Below are 27,522 nucleotides of genomic sequence, written 5' to 3'. Positions count from 1 at the left end.
CGTGACCTCTGAGGGAGGTGGAGACTCCGGCACAATGTCAGCGGTGAGGCTCAGTTCTGGGGGGAGGGGTCAGTTCTGGGGGGAGGGGTCAGTTCTGGGGGGAGGGGTCAGTTCTGTGGGGTGGGGTCAGTTCTGGGGGGAGGGGTCAGTGAGGGTCGGTTCTAGGGGGAGGGTCAGTGCTCGGGGAGGGGGGGGGTCAGTGCTCGGGGAGGGGGGGGTCAGTGCTCGGGGAGGGGGGGGGGTGTCAGTGCTCGGGGAGGGGGGGGGGGGGGGTCAGTGCTCGGGGAGGGGGAGGGGGAGGGGGGGGGGGGGGGTCAGTGCTCGGGGAGGGGGGGGGGGGGGTCAGTGCTCGGGGAGGGGGGGGGGGGGGGGTCAGTGCTCGGGGAGGGGGGGGGGGGGTCAGTGCTCGGGGAGGGGGGGGGGGGGGGGGTCAGTGCTCGGGGAGGGGGGGGGGGGGGGGGTCAGTGCTCGGGGAGGGGGGGGGGGGGGTCAGTGCTCGGGGGGGGGGGGTCAGTGCTCGGGGAGGGGGGGGGGGGGGTCAGTGCTCGGGGAGGGGGGGGGGGGGGGTCAGTGCTCGGGGAGGGGGGGGGGGGGTCAGTGCTCGGGGAGGGGGGGGGGGGGTCAGTGCTCGGGGGGGGGTCAGTGCTCGGGGAGGGGGGGGGGGTCAGTGCTCGGGGAGGGGGGGGGGGACAGTGAGGGTCAGTGCTCGGGGAGGGGGGGGGACAGTGAGGGTCAGTGCTGGGGGGGGGACAGTGAGGGTCAGTGCTGGGGGGGGGAGAACAGTGAGGGTCAGTGCTGGGGGGGGGCAGTGAGGGTCAGTGCTGGGGGAGGGGGGGGGACGGTGAGGGTCAGTGCTGGGGGACGGTGAGGGTCAGTGCTGGGGGAGGGGGGGGACGGTGAGGGTCAGTGCTGGGGGAGGGGGGGGGACGGTGAGGGTCAGTGCTGGGGGGGGGGACCGGTGAGGGTCAGTGCTGGGGGGGACGGTGAGGGTCAGTGCTGGGGGAGAGGGGGACAGTGAGGTCAGTGCTGGGGGAGGGGGGTACATTGAGGGTCAGCGTTGGGAGAGGGGGTGTCAGTGAGGGTCAGCGCTGGGGGAGGGGGGGACAGTGAGGGTCAGCGCTGGGGGAGGGGGGGGACAGTGAGGGTCAGCGCTGGGGGAGGGGGGGACAGTGAGGGTCAGTGCTGGGGGAGGGGAGGTCAGTTCTGGGAAAGGGGGTGCAATGAGGGTCAGTGCTGGGGGAGGGGGGGACAGTGAGGGTCAGTGCTGGGGGAGGGGGGGACAGTGAGGGTCAGTGCTGGGGACAGTGTGGGTCAGTGCTGGGGGAGGGTGGAACAGTGGGGGTCAGTGCTGGGGACAGTGAGGGTCAGTGCTGGGGGAGGGGGGTCAATGCTGGGGGAGGGGGGACAGTTCGGGTCAGTGCTGGGTTAGAGGAGGGGAGGGGAGACTGAGGGTCAGTGCTGGGGGAGAAGAGACAGTGAGGGTCAGTGCTGGGGGAGAGGAGGGGAGGGGAGACTGAGGGTCAGTGCTGGGGGAGAAGAGACAGTGAGGGTCAGTGCTGAGGGAGAGGAGGGGAGGGAGACTGAGGGTCAATGCTGGGGGAGAAGAGACAGTGAGGATCAGTGCTGGTGGAGGGGAGACAGTGAGGGTCATTGCTGATGGAGGGGAGACAGTGAGGGTCAGTTGTGGGGGAGGGGACAGTGAGGATCAGTGCTTGGGGTGGGGGTGCAGTGAGGGTTACGAGTTTGCGGGGAGACAGCGAGGGTCACTGCTGGGGGTGAGGGAGTGAGACAGTGAAGGTCAGTGCCGGGAGAGGGGGAGGTGAGACAGTGAGGGTCAGTGCCAGGGGAGGGGGAGGTGAAACTGTGAGGGTCAGTTGTGGGGGGGGGGCAGGTGAAACCAAGTGGGGACGCTGATCTGCCTGAGGTTCACACTGAGGGGGTCACTGCTCTGTCTGAGGGTCTCACTGTGGGTCTGTCTGAGGGTCAAACTACACTCGAGCCCTGTGTTTCAGCTGAGGTTATGGAAATAATAGGATGTAGAACTTTATTGGAAGAACAGCAGGCAAGGTTAGATGGCACTCTTTCTTATTACCATCTGGAGCAAGTTGCTGAAAATTCTGTGGGAACGATTGTAATTGTGTTTGCTGTCATATGTGCATTATATAATGTTCGATTGTAGTATATTACTAGTGTTTACTATGTGTAATGTGTTAAAAGGTTATAGGAAGTGGGCAGTGAAGTGAAGATGAAGCCTAGATGAGATTAGTCATGATGGTATTAAATGATGAGGGAAATTTGAGGGGAGGAATTACCTACACCTCCAATTGTTGTTAGTTTGAAGTGTTAGAAATAAGTAACATTTGTATTGTAGGTATTGACTGATCTAATATTGTAGAACAATGTATTATTGTTTGTTCAAAACTGTAGAATCTTGTGGCTTCATTCTCTTAGCACACCCCCGGACCTCTGACTTTGACTGAATATAAGCTGGTTGGGACCGGTAACTTGTGATGTAAACTGGCTTTTTTGGCTTGGGGTAAAATGGATCTGAAATAATTGGACTCTATAAGTTACAGTATCTTCCTTTATGCAACGTAGGTCTTCAACAGTGAAAAGTTTTCTCCCTGGTTCCCATTGATTGCAGTTTTGCTAGGCCCCTTTGAAACCACACTCAGTCAAATGTTGCTTTGATATTTCAGGGTAGTCCCGCTCACTTCATCTCTGCAATTAAATTCTTTATTCCACGTTGGGATCAATACAAAAAGAGGTGAACTAACATAACTGAGTGGCCTTGATGGAATCCAAAGTGAGTATCCATGATCAGGTGTAACAAGGTGTAGAGCTGGATGAACACAGCATGCCAAGCAGCAAGTGTTCATCCAGCTCTCCACCTTGTTATCTCAGATTCTCCAGCATCTGCAGTTCCTACCATCCATGATCAGATTATTGCTAGATAAGTATCACTTGATACCTCTGTCAATGGCACCTTCCAACACTTTGCTGATGATCAAAAGTAGACTGGTGGGGGAATAATTAGCTAGATTAGATTTGTTCTGCTGTTTGTAGACAGGATATACCAGGGCTATGTAGCTTCAAGTGCTTTAGCTCTACTGAAGAATATTGTCTGGGAGCACACCCAGTTCTGCGTTTCATGTCTTTGGTATTATTGTGGAATGTTGTCAGGATTTAGCCTCTAAGGGGTAGCTAGTGGTGTCATGGTAATATCACTAGACTAATAACCAGTGGCCCTGGCTAAAATGGGTTTCCCCAGGGGAAAATGGGTTCAAATCTCCCCCTGGCAGATGGTGGAATTTAAAACCAATTAATAAATCAAGAATATAAAACAAGTCTCAGTAATAGTGTCATGAGGCTGTCATTTTTATAAAACATTCTGAGTCACTATTGCCCTTTAGAGAAGGAAATCTGTCTGCGTGACTTGAAAGCCACAGTAAAGTGACTTAACTTCACCCAGTAAGCCATTCAGTCCTAAGTCTGGGTAACTAATGCAGATCCTCCATTCAGTAAGTCTGGTTGAAGATGGATTCAAATGCCTCAAGCCTTGATTTTTGCACTGTTGTAGGATTTGGATATTTGCCCAAGTCTCCCCTCCTGTCTCTTGTTTAATTATCCAACACTGTCCATGACTGATGGCAGGATTGCAGAGCTTAGATGTGATCCATTGGGATCACTATGCTCTGTCTATTGTGTGCTGCTTCCACACTTGTCAACACGTGATCCCAAGTATGATCATTTTGGTACCTCACTTTTAGGTATGCCTAGTGCAGTTCTTGTCATGCCCTGTTGCACTCATTATTGAGCCAGTGTTGATCCCCTGACTTGATGGTAATGCTGGAATTCAGGATATACTGAGCCACAGGTTGGAATTAATACAGTTCAGTTGCTTTTGATGCACACAACACTTTGTGGATGTTCAATCTTGAGATGCTCGATCTGTTTGAAATGTACCCCATTTATCATGGTTGTAGAGCCACACAACAGGAGAGTATGCATCCTCAGTGTGAACATATAACTTTGCCTTTACAAGGACTGCAGTGGTCACACAATACTGCCGTGAACAAATGAATCTGAGACATGTGGATTGACGAGGATGAGATAAAATAGCATTTTCCCCCTTTTTGCTTTCACCACCTGTTGCAGGCAGATGTGTCTTTCAGGACTCATTTAGTTCAGACAGTTGTGGTGCTACTGAACCACTCTTGGTAATCATATTGAAGATGCCCAATCCAAAGTGTACTCAGGCTAACTGCAGTGCTGCTTCCAAGTGATGCTTAATGTAGATGAGTACTCATTCATCAGTTGAGAGATTGCAGAAGGTGATAATCAGGTGGTTTCCTAGCTCACATTTCGGCTGATATATTTCAGTGTAAACCTCCAGAGATTAATATAGAAAAGATTGCTGAGTTTACTGAGCTGGGTGTGGCTTTAATATGTCCAATTGTTCAATTATCAGGTTATTTTCCTGTAGATGTGGGATCCAGTTGTGTGCAGATTGCCTGCTTTTCTCTATATTAGAATGATAATCACACAACAACACATACATATATATGTAGTATACACATACAGCACTCTTAACCTAATGAAGCATTCCAAGATGCTTCACAGAATAAAACAATGAAACCAGATACAGCAGACCAATTTGATGGATGTGCAGGTGAACCTCTGTCTGACAATGGAAGGTTTGTTTTGTGCCTTGAAATGAAGTGTAGGGGTAGGTGTAGCACTTGCTATGGTTACAGGGAAAGGTGGTGGGCTTAGTGGGGAGTGTGGAGCAGATGAGGGAGCCGCGGAGAGATCAGCCCCTGTGAAAGGTCGCTAGGGATGGAGAAGGAGATATCTGTTTGGTTGTGGGGTCAGATTGTAGGTGGTGGAAATGGTAGAGAATGATACGTTAGATGCGGAGGTTGGTAGGATGATATGTGAGGACAAGGGAGTCTCTGCCTTTATTGTTGTTAGGGGAAGGGAATGTGAGGGCAAAAGTGTGGGAAATATAAGCGATGCAGTTGAGGGCATTTCGATCACTGGATGGGAAGTTCTGATCCTTGAAATAGGAGGACATCTGGGATGTGCGGGAGTGGAACACCACGTCTTGGGAGCAGATGTGGTGGCGGAATTGGGAATAGGGGATCGCATTCTTGCAGGAGGGTGGGTGAGAGGAGGTATAGTCCAGGTAGCTGTGGAAGTTGGTGGGCTTGGAACATGTCAGTTTCGAGGTGGTCACCAAAGATGGAGAGGTCCAGGAAAGAGAGGGAGGAATCGAAGATGGTCCAGGTGGATTTGAGGTTGGGGTGAAAATTGTTTGTAAAGTTGATGAATTGTTCAAGATCCTCATGAGAGCTTGAGGCAGCGTTAATACAATCACCAATAGCAGGTCGAGCTCTATTTGTTGATGGCTTTCTTTGTGGACTACCAGGCTTTTTGGAATTCCCGTGCTTGTTTCTGCTTTGCTTATCCCAGGATCATGGTGTTGACCCAATTGAATTGATGGTTCTCCTTGTCCAAGTGGATGGAGATGAGTGAGTATTGGTTGTGTCTTTTTGTAGCCAATTGATGTTCATGTACCCTTGTTAATTTCCTTCCTGTTTGTCTGATGTAGTGTTTGTCACAGTCTCTGCAGGGAATCTTGTATATACAATATTGGTCCTGTCCATGGTGAATAATGAGTCTTTGATTCAGGTGAGCAGTTGTCGTAGGGTTGATGTGGGTTTGTGTGCTACTCTGATGTCCAATGGTCGTAGGAGTCTTGTGCTTAGTTCCGATGTGTTCCTGATGTTAAATAGTGTGATGAGTGTGTAGTATCTTCCTGGTGTCGTTCTTGTAATAGGCATCTTCTGACGCAGTTTTAGCTTTGTTTTGCAAACAGTATTGGCAGAACACAGCAAACAAGGACATTGAGTGCTTAGAGCAAGGCATACAAGGTTATGGCCGCACAGGAGGTGCGCAAAGCAAGATCAACATTACATTTGACATCAGAGGGGTCCATTCAGAAATATGATAATGGCAGGGAAGAAGCTGTCAGCGAACCTGTTAGGTTGTGTGTTCAAATTTCTGTATCCTCCGCCTGACAGAAGAGGTTGGAAGAGAGCATTATCAGGATGGGAGGAGTCTTTGATGTTTGCAGTCTTTCTGTGGCAACAAGAAGTGTAAATGGCGTCCATGGATGGGAGGTTGGCTTCCATGGTCTAGTGCACACACTTTCTGTAGTTTCTTATGGTCCTGGACAGAGGAGTTGCTGTACCAAGCCATTATATATCCAGATGAGATGCTTTCTGAGGTGCATCGGTAAACGTTGGCAAGGGTCCTAATGGACGTGCTGAATTTCCTAAGCCACCTAAAAAGAGGAACAAAAACAAAGTTGCTGGAAAAGCCCAGCAGGTCTGGCAGCATCTGTGAAGGTAAAAAAACAGAGTTAATGTTTCAGGTCTGGTGACCCTTCTTCAGAACACTGAGTTCAATGATCAATTCTTTTGTTTTACTGACATTGAAAGGTTATCATTACACCACGACACCAAGCATTCTATCCCCTTCATGTATTCTGGCTCATCATTGTTTGATATCCTGCCTGCCACGGTGGTGTTAGCAAACTTATAGATGGCATATGTGCAGAATTTGGCTACACAGTTGTGGGTGTGCAGTAGGGGGCTGAGAACATATCCTTGCAGGGTGCCAGCGTTGAGATTGTCACAGAAGAGACCCTGTTGTCTATCTTCATTGATTGCAGTCTGTTGGTCAGGAAGGTGAGAATCCAGTTGCAGACGATGGAGCCAAGACCCAAGATTAGTCTGGAAGGGATTATTGTGTTTAAGATGGAGCTGCTGTTGATGTAGGTGTCGGTGCTATCTAAATGTTCCAGCGGTGAGAGTAGGACTAGGGAAATTATGTCTGCTGTGGTCCTGTTTTGCTGGTAGGCAAATTACTGGGGATTGAGGCAGCCTGGAAGGCTAGAGTTGATATGAGCCATGACCAGCCTTTCGAAGCACTTCATGATTACGGAGGTCAGAGCCACTTTGGATGACCTAAAGTTTGGGGAAGACAGAATATAGCAGAGTGTTGGAATAGTGATACACCGAGATAACAAATACACTAATGAATATTTACAGCAACAGATTAGCTGAGACAAGGATGAAATCATGTTCGTGTGGAAATGAGCAGTCCGAGTGATGGTGCAAATAAAAAGGACTCAGGACAAAATGTAACACAAAAAATAGCTTTAAAGAACTTCAGAAGCAGTTGGCTAGCTGTGCATTTCCATTACCCAATACAATCTGCAACACAGCAGTGGCCAGTCTTCGGGTTCGACTGAAGCATTGGAAGATTATTGGAATAGGAACAACGTGTACGGTTTACGGGGGATGGGCAATGAATTAAAACGCTCAGAGAGCTGGTGGAGAATTGCAGGGTGACGATTGCGTAAACCCCGGGATGGTCAAAGTCTCTTGATGCCAATCAGTATGAGTCTGAGGCCCCTCCCAGTGAGTCTTGAAGCCGCCCATCAGGCATTGGTTCCGCCTGGATGTTAAATTACAACGACTGGACCTGGTTGATGCGAGCAGGGTCTTTGCTGCTAAAGAGAGGGCGCGGGTGAGTAGCATATGCCAGCTACAGTATGACAAACAGAATGTTTTGGAGGGAGCTCCTACTGGGAGACCCTAATGAGGGTCGGGAGAGGGGAGGGATTATGAGAGTGGATAGGTAGGTAGGTAAGAGACGAGACTTAAACACCTCAACCCAAGACAGACAGCAACAGAGGCTTTTTTTTTTAAAGTAAAAAATTGATCTGGCTTTCTTCTGTTGGGCTGTACTTTCACGGGTGTGTGTGTTTGTGGCAAGTTTTATGCCTGTACCATTCCCATCGTGTGTGGAGCAGAAATGTAGTTTTCACGTTTGCTTCCACTGATTTTGTTTTGGGAACGGTTCTGCAACAGAGTGGGTCTGCGTGCAGCCGTGCTCCGTTTCACGAGTTTGCGCGTTGTTTCCCGAGTCAGCTTTTCTTCAGCAATTTGCGGGTTAGCCCGTGCCCGAAGGCGAACCGGGATAATGGGAATTGGAAATACGCTGGGTCTCGTCAGGTTTGTCTAGTGGTTAGTCATCCTCGCCCTGACCCAGGAATCCGCCATTTCTCGCTCAGTCAACAATCTACAAGCACAGGTACATCAGTGTTGTGAAGAACGCTGGTTCCTCCCTTTCTCCCAGGCTGGTGGCACTCATTTTCACAAATTTCTATCCAGTACGGTTAAACTTGTATTTCTCATTTAATGCAAATTCTGTGCCAATTAAATATTACATCCATTTTTCTTTTAAAAGTATCTGTTTCCAGCAGTTATTCAGGAGCAATGGAGATTTCTATTTGTATTTTCATCCTCGCTGGCTGTCGGGTCGAACTTTAATCAGTTAAAGTCTAGACTAGTGTTGCCAGAAACAGTATGGAGGGAGGTGCGCAGTGAAATCTTTCAGATGAGACGTTAAACTGAGACTCCTCGACTGGAAGCAAAAGATTCCACCCCACATTTCTGAAGAATCTCAGAATGGCCACAGCACAGCAAGAGGTCGTTCAGCCCCAGTCTGTTTGTCACTTCTCCGCCAGAAGAGGAGGGTAGCACTTCAGTACAGTAATCACTGTACATTGAACTACCCTCAAGCTCCAATTAGATGTATGTCTGACAAGAGAGTAGAAATTTTCACACAAGTGAGCTGAGGCTTTGGAATAGGTTCGTTCTCTGGCGTGGCTGGCCTCTCTTGAGAGAAGAATTTCAGCCCGGCTTCATACTCCTTTCTCCGTTAAACAGACTGAACTTGCTGAAATCACTAATATTTACTGCCCAGACCAAGTTTCCCTGAGATTAAGACTTAGTGATGGACTGGAATCACAAACGAAGGACAGCAGGTCCTCTCCCTGAATGACATTGATTTTTTAAGAAAAGGGCCTTCACAGTTGTACGATTACAGATATTGCATGTTTCGGTTGCTGCTGATCAGCCTTGTGAATTGACCAAAATATGCATGCTGGTAACTTTTTTGCAAAGTCAAAGTAAAATAGCAGTTGAGGCTAGGGCAGGAACATTTTTATTCCTTATAAAATCATCATGTCTTCAGGCCGACAGTGATTTTCAGGAAATATTATTGACACCATCTGGGAATGAGGGTGTTTGATAGAACTTGGATAACGTAAGGATGTGTTTTAACTCCATGGTTTAGACAAAGAACTCAACAAGTCATTGGACATTTTGCATCAAGAAGACACCTTTTATAGAATGCTAACATGTCAATTTAACACCCAGGTCTTTCCCTGGCTGTTAAAGGTGACATAAAAAGACTGTGCTGCAATCAAGAACTGCTATATTTCTCCAGCAGCTTGTTTTCATTCTCAAGAACAATTTGTTTTGTCTATTGGAGCTGTGTCAAGGTAGCATTTACTGGTGTCTGTCTAATTCCTTGAGTTGAAAGTCAGATATAAAGTTTATAGTGTGTAGTTAAAGCACATGCTCATGTGTAAACTGGGATTCGTGCAATGATGCTGTCAGATACTTATTTGAATTTTCTTGCTGATATTTTTAACTAAAAGGAACTTTTCCTGGAAAGCTTTGTCACAAATTGTTCCACATGCTCAGACTCAATGGACAGTTTTTTTGTGTGTGTCTCTGTGAAAGTAATGCTCCACAGCACCTTGTAGTTGTCATGACCTTTTTTTTCCTGCCTTCAGATCAAGTCTTTTTTAAATGACTTGGACTTCAATTTCACAACTTGCCACAGTGTAAATTATATTCATGACCTCTGAGTTACTAGTTCAGGATCAGAACCACTAGGTTAATGTCCCTTGTAATGGGCACTGCACTAACGTTTCTACTGAATCTACCTTGCAATATCCTCTGCTTCTTGTTATGAGGTGATTTAAGGTTTTTCTGTTGAATTTGTACCTAGAACTCTAACATTTGGTTGCAAGAACATACTGAACAATGAAGCATTGAACAGCACTAATGCCTCAGTTGTATGTGTTTGCTTGCAGGGCAAGTTGATGTGAAATGGCTTATCGCAAAAACAGAGAAAATCAGAGGAAGTGCACGTTTGTCTGGCTTCTGATTATTGCCATGGTTCTTGTTGAGACATCTGATTGGTGAGTGTGAAACGGCATGTGGCGAAGTGTTGCCAAAAGTTCCAATCTTGATGTTACTGGAAGTGGCTAGTGTTGGACTCCCTCTGTCTTCAGAAAGGAATTTGAGGTGTCTGTTAGAATCAGTGTGTGACAGTATGGATTTTTGGTACAATAGCGAACAGTAAAACCTGGGGTAGGGTGGAAAGGGAGTTAGAAACCGAAAATATGGGAGGTGTTGGGAAAAGTTGATTGGCTGTATGATTTGGGGGAAAAGAAAGTAGGATCCTTGACTTTTTACTGTATTCTGAGAAAGTCATGATAAATGTTTATAACATACTAGTGAGGCAACAGGGAAGATGATGAAACACATTGTTACACAATGAGTTGTAAGGATTTGGAATTCATAGACATGTATGTGTTGCCTTTTCAGGAGTCTCTTGAAATATATATTAAAACAAATTGGAAAGGAAATCTGCAGGGCTGTGCAGGAAGAGAGGGCATTCCTTTCTCAAAGAGCTTGGCTTAGGCATGATAAGATGAATGGTTACACGGTTGTAGAATTCTGTGAATTACTACTTCGCCCTCATCCACCTGTTAGCTTTGCTCCAGATAATTTATCTGTAGTTTTGCATGTTGTATTTTGAAAGCACAACCTTGGAACTGAGACTGAGCAGTTCTGTTCTTTGCTTGTGGTTTCAGTCACAAAGTAGTTTTGCACTGCCTCACTACGGGTGAGTTGTCTGAAACCGAGCAAATCACTCTCATGACCCCATGATTTCACTTCAGCCGCTGCAAGCAGAGGCTCAAAACTTTGAAGTTGAGGACCATATCTGGTAGCACTTTACTTTCAGGAGCAATGAACCATGGGGCTTGCCAACCAGTTTCAGATCAACTGAGGGATGATGAGTTTCAGTGCAACAACTGTGCTCTTTGAAGCACTTAAGGAAGATCAGATGTAAATATACCATGAAATGCCAGAGACATAGGATAGAGAACTGGAGAGACATTTTCGTATACTGGATTTGTGTGGCTGCAGACTTCACAACCAATGTTAATGATTGATACAGAAACGAAGTCAGCATTCAACAATGGGTTAGGTAGGTGGGGTGAAGGAAAAGGAGGAATAAGGGAAGATGAGAAAACATTATCCAGGTGAGTGAGTGACACTGGAAAATGCAGGCTTTGTCAAACAATCTGTTGAATTCTGACACGAGGGCTAATACTTTGAGACAAAGATTTCTATAATTTCCTTTCAAAAATGAAACTAAAAGTGACCACCTGACTGCAATTTTTGCAAGGCAATAAAATGTCTACCATCTACAAGATGCGTTGCAGAAATTCACCAAGGCTCCTTAGGCAGCACCTTGCAAACCCATGACCACTACCAAAATAGAAGGACAGGGCAGCAGAGAACCTGTCACTTCACCTCCAAGCAATTTACCATCCTGAATTGGAAATAGATCACAGTTCCTACAGTGGTGCAGGGTCAAAATCCTGGAACTCCTTTCCTAATGGCATCGTGGGTCAACCGACAGCACATGGATTGCAATGGTTCCAGAGGCACCTCACTACCACTTCTCAAAGGTAATCAGGGGAATAACTGATGGTCCAGCCATGACACCCATGTCCTATGAATTAATAACCTATTAAAAAAAATGTAAACTTGCACAGTGTTACCCCTTATTTTAGTCTCAAGTGACTGTAAGCAAAGCTTTGTATATTGGTATGTGGTCAGCTCAGCATTTGTCCTCCATTGCAGCCTGGGGTGTCTTTGTACAACAGTGTTGATACACTTTCTCGAGGAGGAAACCGGTGTGTTATAATCTTACATGTTCCTCATTATACCTAAAGCTCAATTGTCTATTGAATCTTTTGTCTCAATTGCTGGGTTAAACCCGCATATCTCCCATTGATTTTCACATTGTCACAACAGGTTTTTCTGATCCTCTTGTCTTCTTCCATGTCCTTCCCCCATACACCAAGCCTCGTCGTCCCATTGGCTGCTTTCACCATAGCCAACCCATTTCCACCCATGTTGGTCCCCACTAACAGCTTTTCTTTCACCCAGGCGCTCTCTAATCCATTCTTTTGTTCCTGCATCTGTTATTCTCACTTCCTGACCTCCACCTATCATCTACTCCTCCTCCACCTCTTTACAGACATGTGCGAACACACAAAGTCTTTGGCATATGGACAAATCTTGTTCTAGCTGCAATTAGTTCTGAAGGACAGTAGATAGACCCGAAACGTTCCCATTGTGGAGAGAAAGTAGATGCTGCCAGGCCTGCTGAGTTTCTCCAACTATTTCTGTTTTTTGAATAAGCAAGTATATTGCATGGGGATTTTAAAAAGTCATTCTTTCTAGTCTCATCACATCATTCCTGCTCCCAATTCCTGAAGCCTGGGTGTCTGTGAATCTTTCAGGGGCGGCAACCCTCTGATGATTGGCCATTCTTGATCTCAGATGGTGAGTGATAACTAGCCATTCAGTGGTGGGGTCAGTACACCATTATCTTTTACACAGATTCACCTTGCAGCTCAGGTTGCTGAACAATGAGGAACGGGAACTTTGCTTCACGCAGCCTTTTCTTCCCCTTCCTGAAGGTCAAATGAGCACCTAAGTTCTGCTTCCCACCCCTCTGTCATACTAAGTTTGATCTTGACAAAAGGATTGAATGTTATCTGCACAGTCCATTGTCACAGGAGTGGTGTATCCTGTGAATAATTCGGCGTGCAATTCACATCAGCTATGGACATGCAGCAAAGTTTCAATCACCAATGAGAAGTAAAGGCATGTTAAATGATGAAAATATATGCTAACTGTAGTTTTTGTTCTCTTGTAGTAAAAATCACTCATGGAACATCCTCATTTTGTCTCAACATTGGCCTCAGACTGTGTGTTTGGTGAGTCTGCGTGTGGCATTTAATATTTTTACTTCTCCCTCTTTTGCTTGAATTAGAAATTTTTTTCTTTTTAAAGAACTGTTCTAAAATTCAAAGATCTGCAAAGTTTGATTATCGTTTTATTTCATTTTATTCTGCCTACTTTTAATTCTAGTTCTTGCATATGTTACTTGAATCTGTTTGAGTCAGTGCAAAACTTATTTAAGCATGAATCAGCTGAATGATCAACTACAATTAGAATTGTACAATATATTGTAGAATTGTACAATATTTCCTCATATCAATGCTCCATGCGTTACTGCAAGTCAGTCTTTGTGCAATTTACAGCAAAAACACAATGTGAATCTAGGCAGTCCAGGGAACATTCAGTAGGAGGGATTTTCCTGAGGAAAAGTTGAGTAAGTTGGGATTGTATTCATTGGAGTTTAGATGAATGGGAGGAGACCTTATTGAAACATACAAGATTCTCATTCGAAGGGAGGCACTGGCATAGATGTAGTGTCGTTGGGACTAGTAATCCAAAATCTCCAAGTTATGTTGTGGGGACGTGTTGGAATCCCACCATGTCAGGTAGTGAAATTGGATTTGAATAAAACGCTAACCCGATGTTGACCTTGAAAACATTGTTGATTGCTGTAAAATCAACTTAAATCACAATCTGGTCTGTGACTCCAGACCCACAGCAATGTAGTTGACTCTTAACTGCCCTCTGGGTAATTAGAGCTGATCTGTGAGTGACACCTACATTCCTTTAATTGAAGAGTGGGCTTGGCTGGATAGGTACAGAGGTGGTTTTCCTCTTGTGGGAGTGTTTAGAACTATAGGGTGTAATCTCAGAATAGGGAGTTGTCCATTTAAGGCAGCGATACGAAGAAATTTTATTCTCCGAGGTAGTGATTCTGTGGAAGTCTTTACTGCAGAAAGCTGTGAAGTCTGGATCGTTCAGTATATTAAAGAATATGAAAGGCAGATTTTTAATCAGTGAGGGCATCAAGGATTATGGGGAAATGTCAGAAAATTGGAGTTGAGGATTATCAGATCAGCTACAATCTCATTAAATGATGGAGCAGACGCAATGGGCTGAAAGACCTATTTTTGCTCCTGTTATTGTGTGCGATTCCTTGCTTCGGTCTCCTATGATTATATGTTTAAACACTTACAGCACGTGACTTCTAAATTTTGAAAATATTTCAAAACAAATTGGATGTCAATGACCAACCAAGACAACGAGATCAGGAGTGGCCTGGCTCCAATCTCTGTTTTAGGTCAGGTTAAAAGGGGAACTGCTGTAGTTGGTGCTGGTACCTAAGGGTTTAGGGGAGGCATAATCGAACCAATGACTCCTGTCTGAAGTAAGCAAGAGATCAAGGTGCATGCAGCTTGCAGTTTCTCCCGGACTCAGGTACGTTTCAGCCATTTGCTGTGAAGACTCACACTTTGCTGTTGACTGGCCTGGGACAGAACAGCTCAGAACGTTAGTGAGGGAAGTTCTCATTTCTGATTGGAACAGAGCAATTTGCCAACAGAAATCAGTTTTTTAAACAAAAAAAAAGGACTCCTTGCCCTTACAGTAAAATGCTTTGAAATTTTCTTTTGGGTCACTTTTTTCATACTTTTTAAGTGATTCATACTAATCTTTGTGAAGGACCTGATTAGCCTTTATCAAGGGCATGTGGGAATGCGGATTTGAGGTGATCTTATTAGATGACAGAACAGGCTTGAGGGACTGAATGGCCTACTCAAAACATCTAATTTGTATTTTGACAAGTGATTCACAGAGAAAAGGCTGGGAATTGAGGGAGAGAAATGGATGTTGTGAAGAAGAGCAGCAGTTGTGATTTTGAGATTGGCTCCTGGGAGGTTTTTAATGACAGGGGATGAGGCAGAGAGCCTTTGGCAAGTGAGTTGCAAAGTTGTGTGGTTAGCTCCACCTGTTCTGGCCTTTCTGTTTGATCATGTGCACCCAGTGAGTGGTTCTGATTAATTGAAGAATTGTTTGACCCCATGACCTTGGACAAACTGAAGTTGCTACTTACTGATATTGTTTCCACTCCCAATTGTCCTCCAGAAGGAGAGCCTTATCTAACAACATGAGAACCGCGTGATGTTGGCACTGTGCCAACAGGGTCTTGCCCTCATTTAAGTAGCTTGTTCTTATTTGAGTCTTGGCAGACAGCCCCTTTGAGAGGGGAGTTGATTTTGTTTGGGGGTGAGGTGACAGTAATTGTGTTACTATTTTGTAAAGGGACCTTCAGTGTATGATTGTTTTCAGGACCAAACTCTACCGTGGAGTTGACTTTGAAATAACCCTAAATTTTCTGAGAAGTTATATGTCTTTTTCTGTCTCAGATGGTGAGTGAAACATGCAAAGTTCCTCAAAATATTGATTACTGGACAGTTCATGGACTTTGGTAAGCAAACCTCTAGATTCATATCCTATATATTTTAAAAATAGAAAAATTCCTGTTAACCATCTATGTCATATTTTATTACGTCTGTAAAGTACTGCGCTGTCACTGTTGGTTTGTAGGTCTTTTGCACTCAGCAAGACCCTACAAACAGCAAATGAGATGAGTTACCAACAATTCTGTTTCTTGCTGGTGATGTTTGAGAGAGCAGTGTGGAAAACCCCACTTGCTTTTCCTTTGAATAACACTGGGCAATCTTTTCCACCCTGCTCAGTCCAAAGCTATTAGGGATAGGCCCAGCCAGCGAAGCCCACATCCTGTGGAGGAATAAAGAAAAGAATTGGGTCATTAGTTCCTTTACCACACAGAATTTCTTTTTATTCCCCCCCCCCCCCCCAATCACTTCCCAGGGCATGACTGTCCACAGGTCAGAGCCGCCACAGTTGGTTGCAAGCTCAGGAAATTAAATTTGGTAAAATCTAGTCGAAGGAAGAGAAAAGAACAAGGAGGAAAAGCAGACTGCTAATAAAATCTTGTCTCACTGGTTGTCCATGAGGGAGGAGAATGAGCTATCCTATTGGTTTGAGTTGACATGTGACTCTCGTCTTGTACTGCCTTGTTAGCCTATTGAAGTGCCCTCGTGAGTTACTTTAATTGCACAATAAGTCAGTTGATCAGCTGAGGATGAATAACAAATTGCCCACATCCTGAACAGCTTCTGAAAAACACCCTGTTGCTTAAATGTATGCACAGTGGGTCATTGCTTAGCCAACTCTGATCAAATGCCGTTACTTAATCTCCCAGACTCAGTCCCTTCGTGAAGAAATCTACTAACCAATGCATGCAATAACTTGCACTAGTCCGTTTTTGAGAGATTTTTAGCACTGCAGCAAAATTCAATTGAAACAAAAAATTTAATATTTCGCAGGATACAGCCTCTTCAATGCAACACGTCCATGTCAACCAGATATCATAAATTAATCTAGACCCATTTGTCAGTATTTGGCCCATATCCCTCTAAATGTTTCCTATTCCTGTACCCATCCAGATGCCTTTTAAATGTTGTAATTGTACCAGCCTCCTCCACTTCCTCTGGCAGCTCATTCCATACACGCACCACCCTCTGTGTGAAAAAGCTGCCCCTCAATCCCTTTTAAATCTTGCCCCCGTCTCTCACCTTAAACTTGTGCCCTCTAGTTTTGGACTCCCTTACCCTGGGACAAAGACCTTGGCTATTCACCCTATTCATGCCCTTTATTTTTGTAAACCTGATTACAAGGGAAGTTGTAGGATTTTTTTCCCCTCCTGCTGCAGATAGTGTGAATTGAGGAATTCCACGATACCTTCATCTACATGAGCACCGGGTTTTTTTCGATTGACATCAACTTAGCTGCAGATGGAAGAGGCAGATCACTGCGAAATGGAGGCTGCAAGTTGAATTTCCAGCCTTTGAAATGAGTCTTGCATATAGAAGTGCAGGCAAAATGACTCAAGTTGGCAACAACTGAAAGTAACTTGTTTCGGGAGATTTTTTTCACGTACTTCTTAAAATTTTACCTCTGGCTCTTTTTTGTCTCTCTCCTTTCCCTCCCTCCTTTTCTCTCCTTTTCATATTTTTTTCTTTTTTTTTTTGTCGTCTCCTTTTGTTTCTCAAGCAGCTACAGAACGCTCGCAGGAGATAACTAGGTGTGGAGCTGGATGAACACGGCAGGCCAAGCAGCATCGGAGGAGCTGGAAGGCTGACGTTTCAGGCCTAGAGCCGCCTTCAGAAAATGAAGGCGGCTCTAGGTCTGAAACATCAGCCTTCCTGCTCCTCTGCTGCTTGGCCTGCCGTGTTCATCCAGCTCCACACCTAGTTATCTCAGATTCTCCAGCATCTGCAGTTCGTACTATCACAGAATGCTCGCACACTGATTTCATTTTTTCTCTTTTTGTCCCCCCTTTCTCTCCTTGTCCTTCCTTAATTTGGGAGAAATCAACGTACCTTCCAAGTGTCAGAAATTCAGATTTTATATAAATGTATAGGTGAAACGTTAACTTGCCTTTACTGCTGTTTATTTCCTGCTTTGGTTTCAGAACTATCTTGATCTTAAAAAGAACAAACTTGCTCAAAATAAAACAGGACCTGATCGCACAAAACTATTCAGACCATAAGATATAGGACCAGAAGTAGGCCATTCAGCCCAATCAAGTGTACTCTGCCATTCAACAAGAGGGCACTATGGTGGCTCAGTGGTTAGCACTGCTGCCTCACGGCACCAGGGACCCAGGTTCGATTCCGCCCTTGAGCCACTGTCTGTATGGAGTTTACGTGATCTCCCAGTGTTTGCGTGGGTTTCCTCCGGATGTTCTGGTTTCTTCCCACAGTCCAAAGATGTGAAAGTTAGGTGGATTGGTCATGCAAAATTGCCCGTGGTGTTCAGGGATGTGTAGATTAGGGGAGTTAAAGGGGGATGGGTTCTGGCTGGGATGCTCCGAGTGTCGGTGTGGACTTGTTGGGCTGAAGGGCCTGTTTCCAAAACGTAGGGATGCCATGATCATGGCTGATCTGATAATACTCAACTAGTGTTTTTTTTTAAATAGGCCCAAAAGAGACGAGATGTGCAACAACTCCTGGCATTTTGAAATCCAAAATGTAATGGTGAGTATTTAGCTTCCTTTACTTTGGTGTTCGTACACTGAGGCTTCCAAATGTTTACTTGGGCATGTTGCTGTTTATTTTTAAGCAATGTGATGTGCAAAATGAAATAATAAACTGGGGTTTATATTTTAATTGAAGTACATGTAACGTAACCAGTATCATTTTGCCATTATGTGGAGGTCTGATATCTGCAGGTTTTAACATTTAAATAGCTGCCAGTGTAGTTAACTCAGCCACATTAGGGGCATTTAAACAGTCCTTGGATAATCATATGGATAATGATGGGATAGTGTAGTGGGAGGGGCTTAGATTAGTTCACAGGACAGCGCAACATCGAGGGCCGAAGGGCCTGCTCTGTGCTATATTGTTCCATGTTCTATAACATTTTCAACTTTAATTTCATACAAAGCTCAACTGTTGGTGAGGCAGTGATTTTTGCTTTCACTAACATTGCAGTTATATGGTTAATCATAGCCTGAATCTGAACTTGAGGTGAGCCCTGGTAACACGGAGAGGCCTTGATAGAGGTAATCTTATTCTGTTTTCTTTCAAGACTGGTTTGCTCCTTGCTAATTGGCAAAGGGACTACAAAACCTACCTCTGTTTCTAATAATGTAAGTGAAATTGCTGCTCATTGATGCAAAATCATGATTTTGCATCAATATCATTGTTCAGGGCTGTCTATTGTAAGAGTGAAGGATGGCTTGTATTCACTGAAACAAAACAAACTTTGTGATGGCTTCAGCCTTGGCATGAAGACATTTCTCTGAAATGTTTGAGAGAGTTCACTAAAGTTGGTTTCTCTTGGAGGGGACAGGGAAATAGATGAGCAGCTACATTGTATGATCATGTAATGAAAGTTCTGAAAACACAGGAGGCTGAAAGATCATGAGCAGGAATTCTTTATTCCATTGACATCAGGCTGCTACAAATCAAAGGGGAATGAAGGTTAAGCAGGAAACTTTACAGTATGAGTTACATTGCGCTGAGAAGTGCTTTGATCTATCTGTTACCCTTTCCCACAAGCCTTCCCCCCACCTAAGATCTGTTTTATCAGCAAGTGGCCATTTGACTGCTCTAGCTGCAGACCCTCATGGTCACCACCTGCCAGTAGTGGTTCTGCTGCATTTAGTTTGACTAGACCTGCATAGAGCAGAGTCCAATCTCTGCTCTTCACTGTGCCAATTCACCTTGAACCCAGGCAGTGGGGGTACTGACTGATTTTTGACTTTGGTAATGGAAGGAATATTTAAGATTAAGGTCCTGCTGTTCATAATCCATGTCTGAGTCAAGTGCACTCCAGGTCTCACTGCACTTTCAGTCTGAAAGGTGATGGCTATAGTTACAACGCCTGATGGTTCTCTTCTTTTCCTGCAGGACATCTTATCCGAATTAAAACTGTGGTGGCCTGATGTGCTTCATCCCAACAGTACTCAGCTCTGGTATGCCTCTTTGTAAACGCTCCATTATTCAATGGACCTTCTGTTATTCTCGGCCAATAGGAAAATAGTCACGAGCAGACGTTTAACACCTAGCTTCTGTCAGTTACCTTGCAATCTGTGCGAGAGCATACGATGCAGTATCGAGGGAGTGCTGCACTGTCAGGTGTCAGCATCCCCGTTGGCAATTGAATAACAACCTCCGTTCAGTTTTATTCTAACTTACCCCTTGAAAAACAGGTTTTTTTTTTGCAGTTGCAAAAAGTAAATGACGTCCAAGTACTTGGAGCATCTGTGGTTCAAAGACCCCCCCACCCCCCACTGCCCCCGGCACCATGGTGCATCAGTCATGAAGCCATAGATAAGTACACCTGCAGAGTTTCTTGGATTCAGGCTCAAAACCAAGGGCCTGGTCAGTGAAATCTCTCCGTTTGATGTTTAGACCACCACTGCTACTGCCGTCACTCAGTGGGTGGCTGGTCAGTCATGTCTTCAGCAACTGTGGACAGCCAGAAGCCAAAATGTGCTCTATTGTTTCTAGAATCGTTTGGATTGGAGAGGCCATGTTTGTGATGAAGCTGAGATATTTGCCAATCTTTGTCTTGAGGTCAGAATCTCCAATTTGGACCCTCATCCTAATTTGGAGATGAGTTAGCTACCCAGCATGAAATGGGGCAGAGGAGCTGAGAGTAGCTTTGCTCTGTTTCCAGGAGAATCAAGTCTCGGCCTGAGAAACAGAATAAGCCATGACCATGGAAGGACGTTTTGAGTTATATTATCTGGGAAATACTTCTTGTACGTGTCTAAATGTCCTTTAAACATTGTAACTGTACCTGCACCTACCACTTCCTCGGGAAGTTCATTCCCCACACACATCACGGTTTGTTTTTTCAAAAAAAATTGTCCCTCATGTCACCTCTTATTTTTTTTAAAAAAAAAACTTTCTCATCTTAAACTTAAAAACATGCCCCCTCATCTTGAAATCCCCCACCCTCGGGAAAAGACAGACACCTGCTATCCAACTTATCCGTGTCCCCTCATAATGTTGTAAACCTCCTGAGGTCACCCCTCAACCTCCTACACTCCCGTGAAAAAAGTCGGCCCAGCCTATCCAGCCTCTCCTGTTTTGCTCAAACCCTCCATTCCCAGCAACATTTTGGTAAATCTTTTCTGAACCCTCCCCAGCTTAATGATATCCTTCCTAGAACAGGGTGACCAGAATTGGTGTTTGTTACAGGGAAATTCTGAAAATTGAAATCCTGGTTCACGTGATCCTTTTAGCCAGTCACTACAAGTTTAAAATTTCTTCTTTTTAAAAAAAAATTACTGACTTCTATGGGGATTGTAACAGGTTATTTCAGCTTTGCCAAAATAATTCCCGTGTTTTTTTTCAGAAAGGGTCCCTGGATTCTTCATCAAGAGCAGTTGGTGGTCTAGTGGTAAATATCTACTGGACCAGCTAATGTTCTGGTGGCGTTGGTTTGAATCTTGCAATGGAAGCTGGTAGAATTTAAATTCCAAGCTCCTCTCCGTTGATGGTGACAATGAAATTATCATTCATTTGACTCTTAAAACCCATCCTGAAGGGAAGGAAATCAGCCATCCTCGTCCTGTCCTGTCCTGTCTACACTTGAGACTGCCCTCAGATGTCTGAGCAAGGGTAATTGTGGATGGATGATAAATGCTGGCCTTACCAGCAATGCCGATATCTCATGAAGAATTAAGTTTCTGGGACAGAATCTCATATTCTAACATCTAGTTCCATTTGAGATCTTATGATATCTGCACACACTCCCAATCACTGCCTCAAGTCACAGCTCATTGTTTAACTTTTCTTCATTGTTAGCTCTTCCATGTAGTTTTCACTTTATCTCATCAGGGCCACAGGAAAGTCAAAAGCTTCATTTATTGTAAACTCCTGTTGTTCCCCCTGATTACAATGCCGACACCCTTTGTCCCTTATTCTTCGGGGCTATGGTTTCATGCTGGTAGGTTGCACAGAGCCAGCCAAGCAGGCTGAAGAATTAGTACTTCTCCTAGATGTGTCTGCAGGATTTGACTAGCTCTGCCAAAGCTGAGGAAATAGAAACATGTCCAATGAAAATGGATTGTTCTTCCCCCAACTTGGGAGTTACCCTTCAAGTGCTACTGATCCCTATGGAAATGGAAGTGTCCTGAAGTTGTTCCCTCATGCTGATTGATGACGAAAATTTGATGCTTTTCCTAACTTCTTTAGTTAACTCTGAATTGTGGGTTCTCCTTTTTAGGATGTTTTGTAATAGCAGGTATATATCTGAGAGATCCTCCTGATATCTCCGTCTACATCTGCATTGGTCTATCTGTTAGTGTAGTGCATTACGGAAGTTCAGATCCATATGACATAGTTGCCCTTATTTAACTTTGAAACACTAGTCTTAGACCCATTTTACTCCCTTTCAAACTGAATGTAAAAGTCAATGACATTGAGTTTAATGCTGCCCAGGGTGCATTTACACTGTAGTCACTAACTAATCCTGTTACGTTTAGACAGTATAGAGTTGAGTATAGCATGCAGTTTGGTCGACTGTACCCCACGAGGCCAGTGAAGAGGAAGGGGACATTTCACTCCTGTGGGTTTAGTGGGTGTTGTCAGCTTGAGTTTCTGTCTCTATTACTATTGCACTGGCCGTGGCCCTCTAGTTGGGAGGGAATTTGGTTTACACACAAGGACAAAGCTGTTACTGTTCTGGCCCACTCAAAGGAAATCCCCTGGTCTTGGTGAATGTCTGATTCATTCATTTTTGCAGCACCTTAACTCAAAAATAAAATCCCAAGACGCTCCTTGGAACTTTACTTGGACATGGGTATCAAGACGGAGGAGGATATTTTAGGTGGGGCACTCAGAAGTCAACTCAAAAGGGGGGTGAGTTTTAAGGAGCATCTTGAAAGAAGAGAGGTCGCTGTGCAGTCGGATCTTGGCACAAGCTGAATAAGCCACGTTGGATGAGTAAGGAAATCTGTCAGCAATGTAGAATGTAACCTGGGCTGTAAAGATGGTGAAAGGTTGCTCCCATTAACCAAGTCCACCTCTCTGTACAGGAAACACGAGTGGCAGAAACACGGAACATGTGCAGCTACGTTGCAATCTCTGGATACCCAAAATAAGTATTTCAGCAAAGCGCTGGACCTATACCATAAAATCAATCTGAACAGGTAACCACGTCAGCTGTTCATCCCCACTTTGATTTCAGACTCTTAGCCAAACCCTTGTGATTGCTTTTAAAGTGGAATTTTTAAAGGTTTTTCTTTGCCAATCCTTCAACATCCCCAAAGCCAAGGGGAAAAATTCCACAAGAGCCTCAAGGTAGTGGCTGATGCTCGTATCCAATTCTGTGTTACCATGTACACTTGCTAACCTACGATTCTTTTGCCTAACAACAATCTATCTGCTTCTGCCTTGGAAGTATTTAATAATCCTGCTTCCACCATTTCCTGAGGCAGGATACCAAAACAACATGTTTGTTCATTTTTATCTGCCATTAAGTTTCCATTTTCACTCTAGAAGATCAACACTTTTTTATTCTTATTAAATACCTGTAGATAGTCTTGCTAGCTGGCTGATTCTCACACTTTTTCATATGTGGAAAGTACTTTCTCTTGCTTCATTTTTTGGTCATTCTTTGTTCTTTATATTCTGCCCAATCATCTGAGCTGCCACTCATAATTATGCAGTTATATGCTTTTTACTCGAGTTTGCTTTCCCCAACTTCTTTAGTTAACTATCAATCCTCCTTTTTAGAATATTTTGTACTGGCAGGCATATATGTAATTCGAGAGATCCCTTAAGTATCTCCCTCTACATCTGCATTGGTCTATCCATCAACCTAATATTCCAGATCATTACAGCAAGTTCAGCTTTTATACTGACACAGTTGCCCTCATTTAGCGCTACTGTCAGTCCCATTTTTCTCCCTTTCAGTCAATGTAAATTTCGATGGCATTGAGTTCACTGCTACGTAGGGATACCTTTACACTGTGGCCATTACTAATTCTGTTTCATCAGACAGCATTATATCATAGCGTGCAATTTGATTGGCTCCAGATCGTGCCACTGAGAAACGACCTCAAAGGCTTTCTGTGAGACCCTCCATCTAAGCTGTGAGACCCTCCATCTAAGCTGACATTGCCTAGAACTGTTTTGTTTCCGTTTGTAGATTAAAATCCACCCGTGACTATTGCCATGCCTGTAGTACAAGCATCCAATACCTTGTATACATTGTAACACATTGCGGTTACCGTTAGGGATGCCCACTAATTCCCAGGAGTGTCAAAAAGCTCTCCTGAACTGTAATCTTGATGTACAGTCCTCATTATCTACTGATTTGCTACCCACATACCACCAGACCCCGTCCAGTTTGCCTCAATAGACCAATTGCAGTCCTCTGCAGCACATACAGGTGGTGTCACTTTTTTGTTATGCGTGCAATACCATGCCATAATCCCTTGCAAATAATGAAGACTATATCTGTTCTGCAAATACATAATTGTTTGATTATTCAATTACATTATTTAATTGTGCTGCTTTTTAACTGTACCACCAATGTGTATAGAGTAGATCTTGACCAGTTGCCAGACACTCGCAGAACAGCTGGCTCCTTGCCTGTTGTAGAGCAAGAGCCAATCCTTTCAGGACAAGAAGGGTTGAAAAGCAAAAGGGAACAAACTCAACTCCTTTTCACACCCTCTTCACCAAACTGCCCACTCACCAAACTCAATTACACTCAATTTCCTCAACTGCACTTGTTTGCCTCCTTGTATAATCAATTGTGCTCGCATTTGTACGCATGCTTATTGTCACAAGCAAACATATGTCCTTTCCACTCATTTCCTCGCCACCTTTTATCTCTCCCCTTATTTGTGCTGTAAATGTAACTTAAAAAGAACTCCATTTGCTCAGTCCTTCAGTGATGAGAGTAGATCTGATATCCATTCTTGGCCCAATGGATATCATTGGGATAATGATATTATCATTTGCAAAATCTTGTGGATATTTATTTTACTGCAACAATTTATTTACTAGCCTTTGACCATTCTTTCTATTCAGTGTTCTTAAGAAGTTAGATATTCTCCCATCGTCCAAGTATTACACGGTAAGAACTTATTGGTGTTTGACCTTTCTCAACCCCTTGCTTTTCTGCTGTGAATTACACAGTTGGCTGTATCTCTGACTATAATATTCTCATGTTTAGTTGGAGATGATTGAAAATGCCCTCGTGTCAGTTTATGGGGTTACGCCAAAAATTCAGTGCCTGAAGGTAATTTATGTTTTCTGTAGTATTGACTTTGATAGTTCAGACTGAAACCTGGTTTCAGGTTATACTGAGATCTTGATCTTGTTTCGATTTCATTTCTGTTGTTCTTCCATATTTTCTATTTCTTGCCCAACCAACCTTACTGTAGATTGATGTAATGTGAAAGTTGAGTGATTATGCATTGTGTGTGTTAAGTAATGGGTTGTTACATGGATGGAATTGCAAGGAATTATTTAGTGTTTGCAGCAAATTTTAATCTCTTCAAATCTGGGATTAAGGTTAAACAATGATTTACATTTCAGATTTGAGTCTGCAGTTGCATGCCAATCCAGTAGAAAAGGCTTTTGCTTAATTATAATTTCACATTAAGCGTGCTCAGATATTTTTAGTTGTTTTCATTTCAAACTTAATTGTATCACATTCTCCTTTTGTTTTTGTTACCTCCACTTCCTCGGCCACAGGGAAGCTCAGCTCAAATCCTGGGCCAAATTGAACTGTGTTTCACCAAAGAATTTGAGCCGCTGAACTGCACACACGACGTATCCGGCACAAATGTTACGAAAGACAACAAACAGTCTGCTACCAGTTTGAATTTTTCAGAGTGTGAGCTTGACCAGCAAATCTATTACCCTCCAATTGAACACCTCTACTGAGTGTGAGAGAAGATGCCAGTTTAGTGCCGGAGGCTTCTGTTCTGCAGGTTCACCCGACAGTCTTCGGTCGCAGACACAATGCAGCTGACAATTAGAGTACTGTCAAATTTTAATATCAAGAAACAATGCTAGCACTGCATCGTGGGTCTTAGCTCTCTGAAAGGACAAATCACCATCAGTGTGAATTTCTACTTTTCAATGCATTTATTTTAATCATTTCCAAAATCACTTTCACCAGCACACTGTTTTTGGAAGTGGATTTAAAACAGATGGCTTTAAAATAGATTTTCAAAGTTCCTATCTGCATTACTGCCAAGTTAAACTAAGCTTGCCTCATCGTACAAATAGATTTAACTTGTGCATTCAACAATCACCGGTTTATTTTATGGCATAGCTATTACCTAAATTGTGGTGCTAATTCTCATAGGTAGGAAACCAAAATCATTGATAAATTAATGTAAAGGATAAAGAATGCTTCTTCTTCGGTCACTAAACAGGCCAGAGACTGTGGTACCCACCTTTAGACTAGGGCTGAGTGTCTGAGCTTTCACTCCACATCCTTTGCTTATTGGCACACAGGGATCACTGAGACATGGTCTGATATCCTACCGCTGAGCTGCAAGTTCCTCACAACTAATGGTTAGTGGGCATATGTCTCTATTTGATGCCACATTCAATCCACCTCTCTACTGTTCTGTAGTAAAAGAAGTCTCCCAGATGGTGATGTGTGAGGCTGCTTTGGTAGGTTTGAAATCTCCCATTCCAATGCAAGCCTTTTCTCCCGCTTCCTCCCTTTGCTTTTATTCATTGAAGAAAAGCACTTGTTCGTGGACCTACCTCAGTCTGACTTGCTGGGAACCATCAATCACCACTGTGATAATTCCACTCTTAAACATAAGGGAGAACAAACATTAGTTTCAAAGCTTTCAATCTAATAATTGAACAAAGCTCTGTTTTGAAGCAGTGACTGAGATAAAATCACACTCAGTTTCTAGACTTTTTAAATTGAGTGCTCTTGTGATTTATGTAATATTTTCATGAAAGTATTGTCAATATGTAAGCCAATAAATGATTGACTTTATTTAAATTAAAACAATGCATTTTTAAATGAGTTGGATGACTTCATAATTCCTCAGTCAAGAATTTGTCTTTCCCAATATCTTTAGTCCTACCAGATTGATTTTTGTAAAGGAGAAACAGAGGGGATGAAGGAGCAGAAATTCTCTCAAGCATCAAGTGCAATAGAGGGGCAGGGAATAAATGTGAAAGATATCCAAGACACTTGCCTGTCTTTTTTTTTAAACTTCTGGTGGCTTTTTACAAAATGTTCATGTACGTTTTTTTCCTGTAAAAATCAGAATGAAGTTCATCAATCGGGATCCAATATTGGCAGAACTCACTGGGCACAAGAAGCTCTTCCTCTGTTTGTTTGTAGGAACCTAGGTTCAAGACTGGGCCATTCATTTATCTTAGCTAAGGAGCTCCTAATGCTGTACTATAGGGCAACTTCCAGTGAATGTTGAGGCAGAAACAGCAGGGGGAAAATGTTCAATACCATAGCTTTGGACCAGACTGTCTGCACTACTAAACTGGAAAACATTTAATACACTAAAAATTGCAGCTCGAGAGTATCTCTTGTATAATCCACCATGGTATTTTGGGTCTTTTCAGTGTCTCTAAATGCAAAAGATAACATTTTAACTCCATTATGACTTATTTAGAACTGAATAGTTTTTATGCCATTGAAAGTGATTTTCACAACCAAGGTTGCAGCAAGTGGGACAGGTGCCCACAGCAAAAGCCGTGCCAGTGGTAGGACAGGAGAGAAATGGATCATAGGTGCTAAGGCTCAAAACTCAAGAGCTAATCCGTGCAAACATAACAATAGAGTACAATTCATTCTCTTAAATAAACCTTTATTATCAAGGTTACTTTCTCCTTTTCTGCCCACGTTTTTGTATTGTGCGATATGAATGTATTACAGCATTGTGATATAAGTCACTCAATAATTGTGGTTTATAGAAATTCATCTTTTAAAGAAAATAAAATTAATTTCTGTATTACAATCACCCAGGAAA

At 43.8% G+C, this 27,522-nt stretch overlaps 1 protein-coding gene across 4 annotated transcripts; it reads left to right on the top strand.

Moving 5' to 3' along the window:
• Nucleotides 1-17: 17 nt before the first annotated feature.
• rnaset2 (ribonuclease T2) lies at nucleotides 18-27,522 on the top strand. 4 transcript variants are annotated; one of them, XM_048535796.2, is made up of 10 exons: nucleotides 18-43; nucleotides 10,022-10,129; nucleotides 12,952-13,012; nucleotides 15,362-15,423; nucleotides 18,004-18,061; nucleotides 19,439-19,503; nucleotides 22,579-22,692; nucleotides 24,584-24,629; nucleotides 24,729-24,794; nucleotides 25,253-27,522. In XM_048535796.2, exons 2-10 carry the CDS (start codon nucleotides 10,038-10,040, stop codon nucleotides 25,442-25,444), a joined length of 756 nt encoding a protein of 251 aa, XP_048391753.1. In that variant the 5' UTR covers nucleotides 18-43; nucleotides 10,022-10,037; the 3' UTR covers nucleotides 25,445-27,522. The 4 variants fall into 4 exon arrangements, with proteins under 4 accessions (XP_048391753.1, XP_048391751.1, XP_048391754.1 ...); XM_048535794.2 differs by lacking the exon at nucleotides 18-43 and adding an exon at nucleotides 7,467-7,599; XM_048535795.2 differs by lacking the exon at nucleotides 18-43 and adding an exon at nucleotides 7,981-8,166.

The sequence above is a fragment of the Stegostoma tigrinum genome, chromosome 9 (genome assembly GCF_030684315.1).
Source record: "Stegostoma tigrinum isolate sSteTig4 chromosome 9, sSteTig4.hap1, whole genome shotgun sequence".
Lineage (NCBI taxonomy): Eukaryota > Metazoa > Chordata > Chondrichthyes > Orectolobiformes > Stegostomatidae > Stegostoma > Stegostoma tigrinum.
The sequence above is the reverse complement of the archived record's forward strand: the minus strand, read 5'-3'. Positions and strand labels throughout refer to the sequence as shown.

What these genes read in the sequence shown, in the direction of transcription:
- rnaset2 (XM_048535796.2), top strand. Translation starts at nt 10,038, where the DNA reads ATGGCTTATCGCAAAAACAGAGAAAATCAGAGGAAGTGCACGTTTGTC. An exon ending in CTTGTTGAGACATCTGATTG is followed by an intron (nt 10,130 to 12,951) that starts GTGAGTGTGAAA and finishes GTTCTCTTGTAG; the next exon opens with TAAAAATCACTCATGGAACA. An exon ending in CATAAAATCAATCTGAACAG is followed by an intron (nt 22,693 to 24,583) that starts GTAACCACGTCA and finishes CTTTCTATTCAG; the next exon opens with TGTTCTTAAGAAGTTAGATA.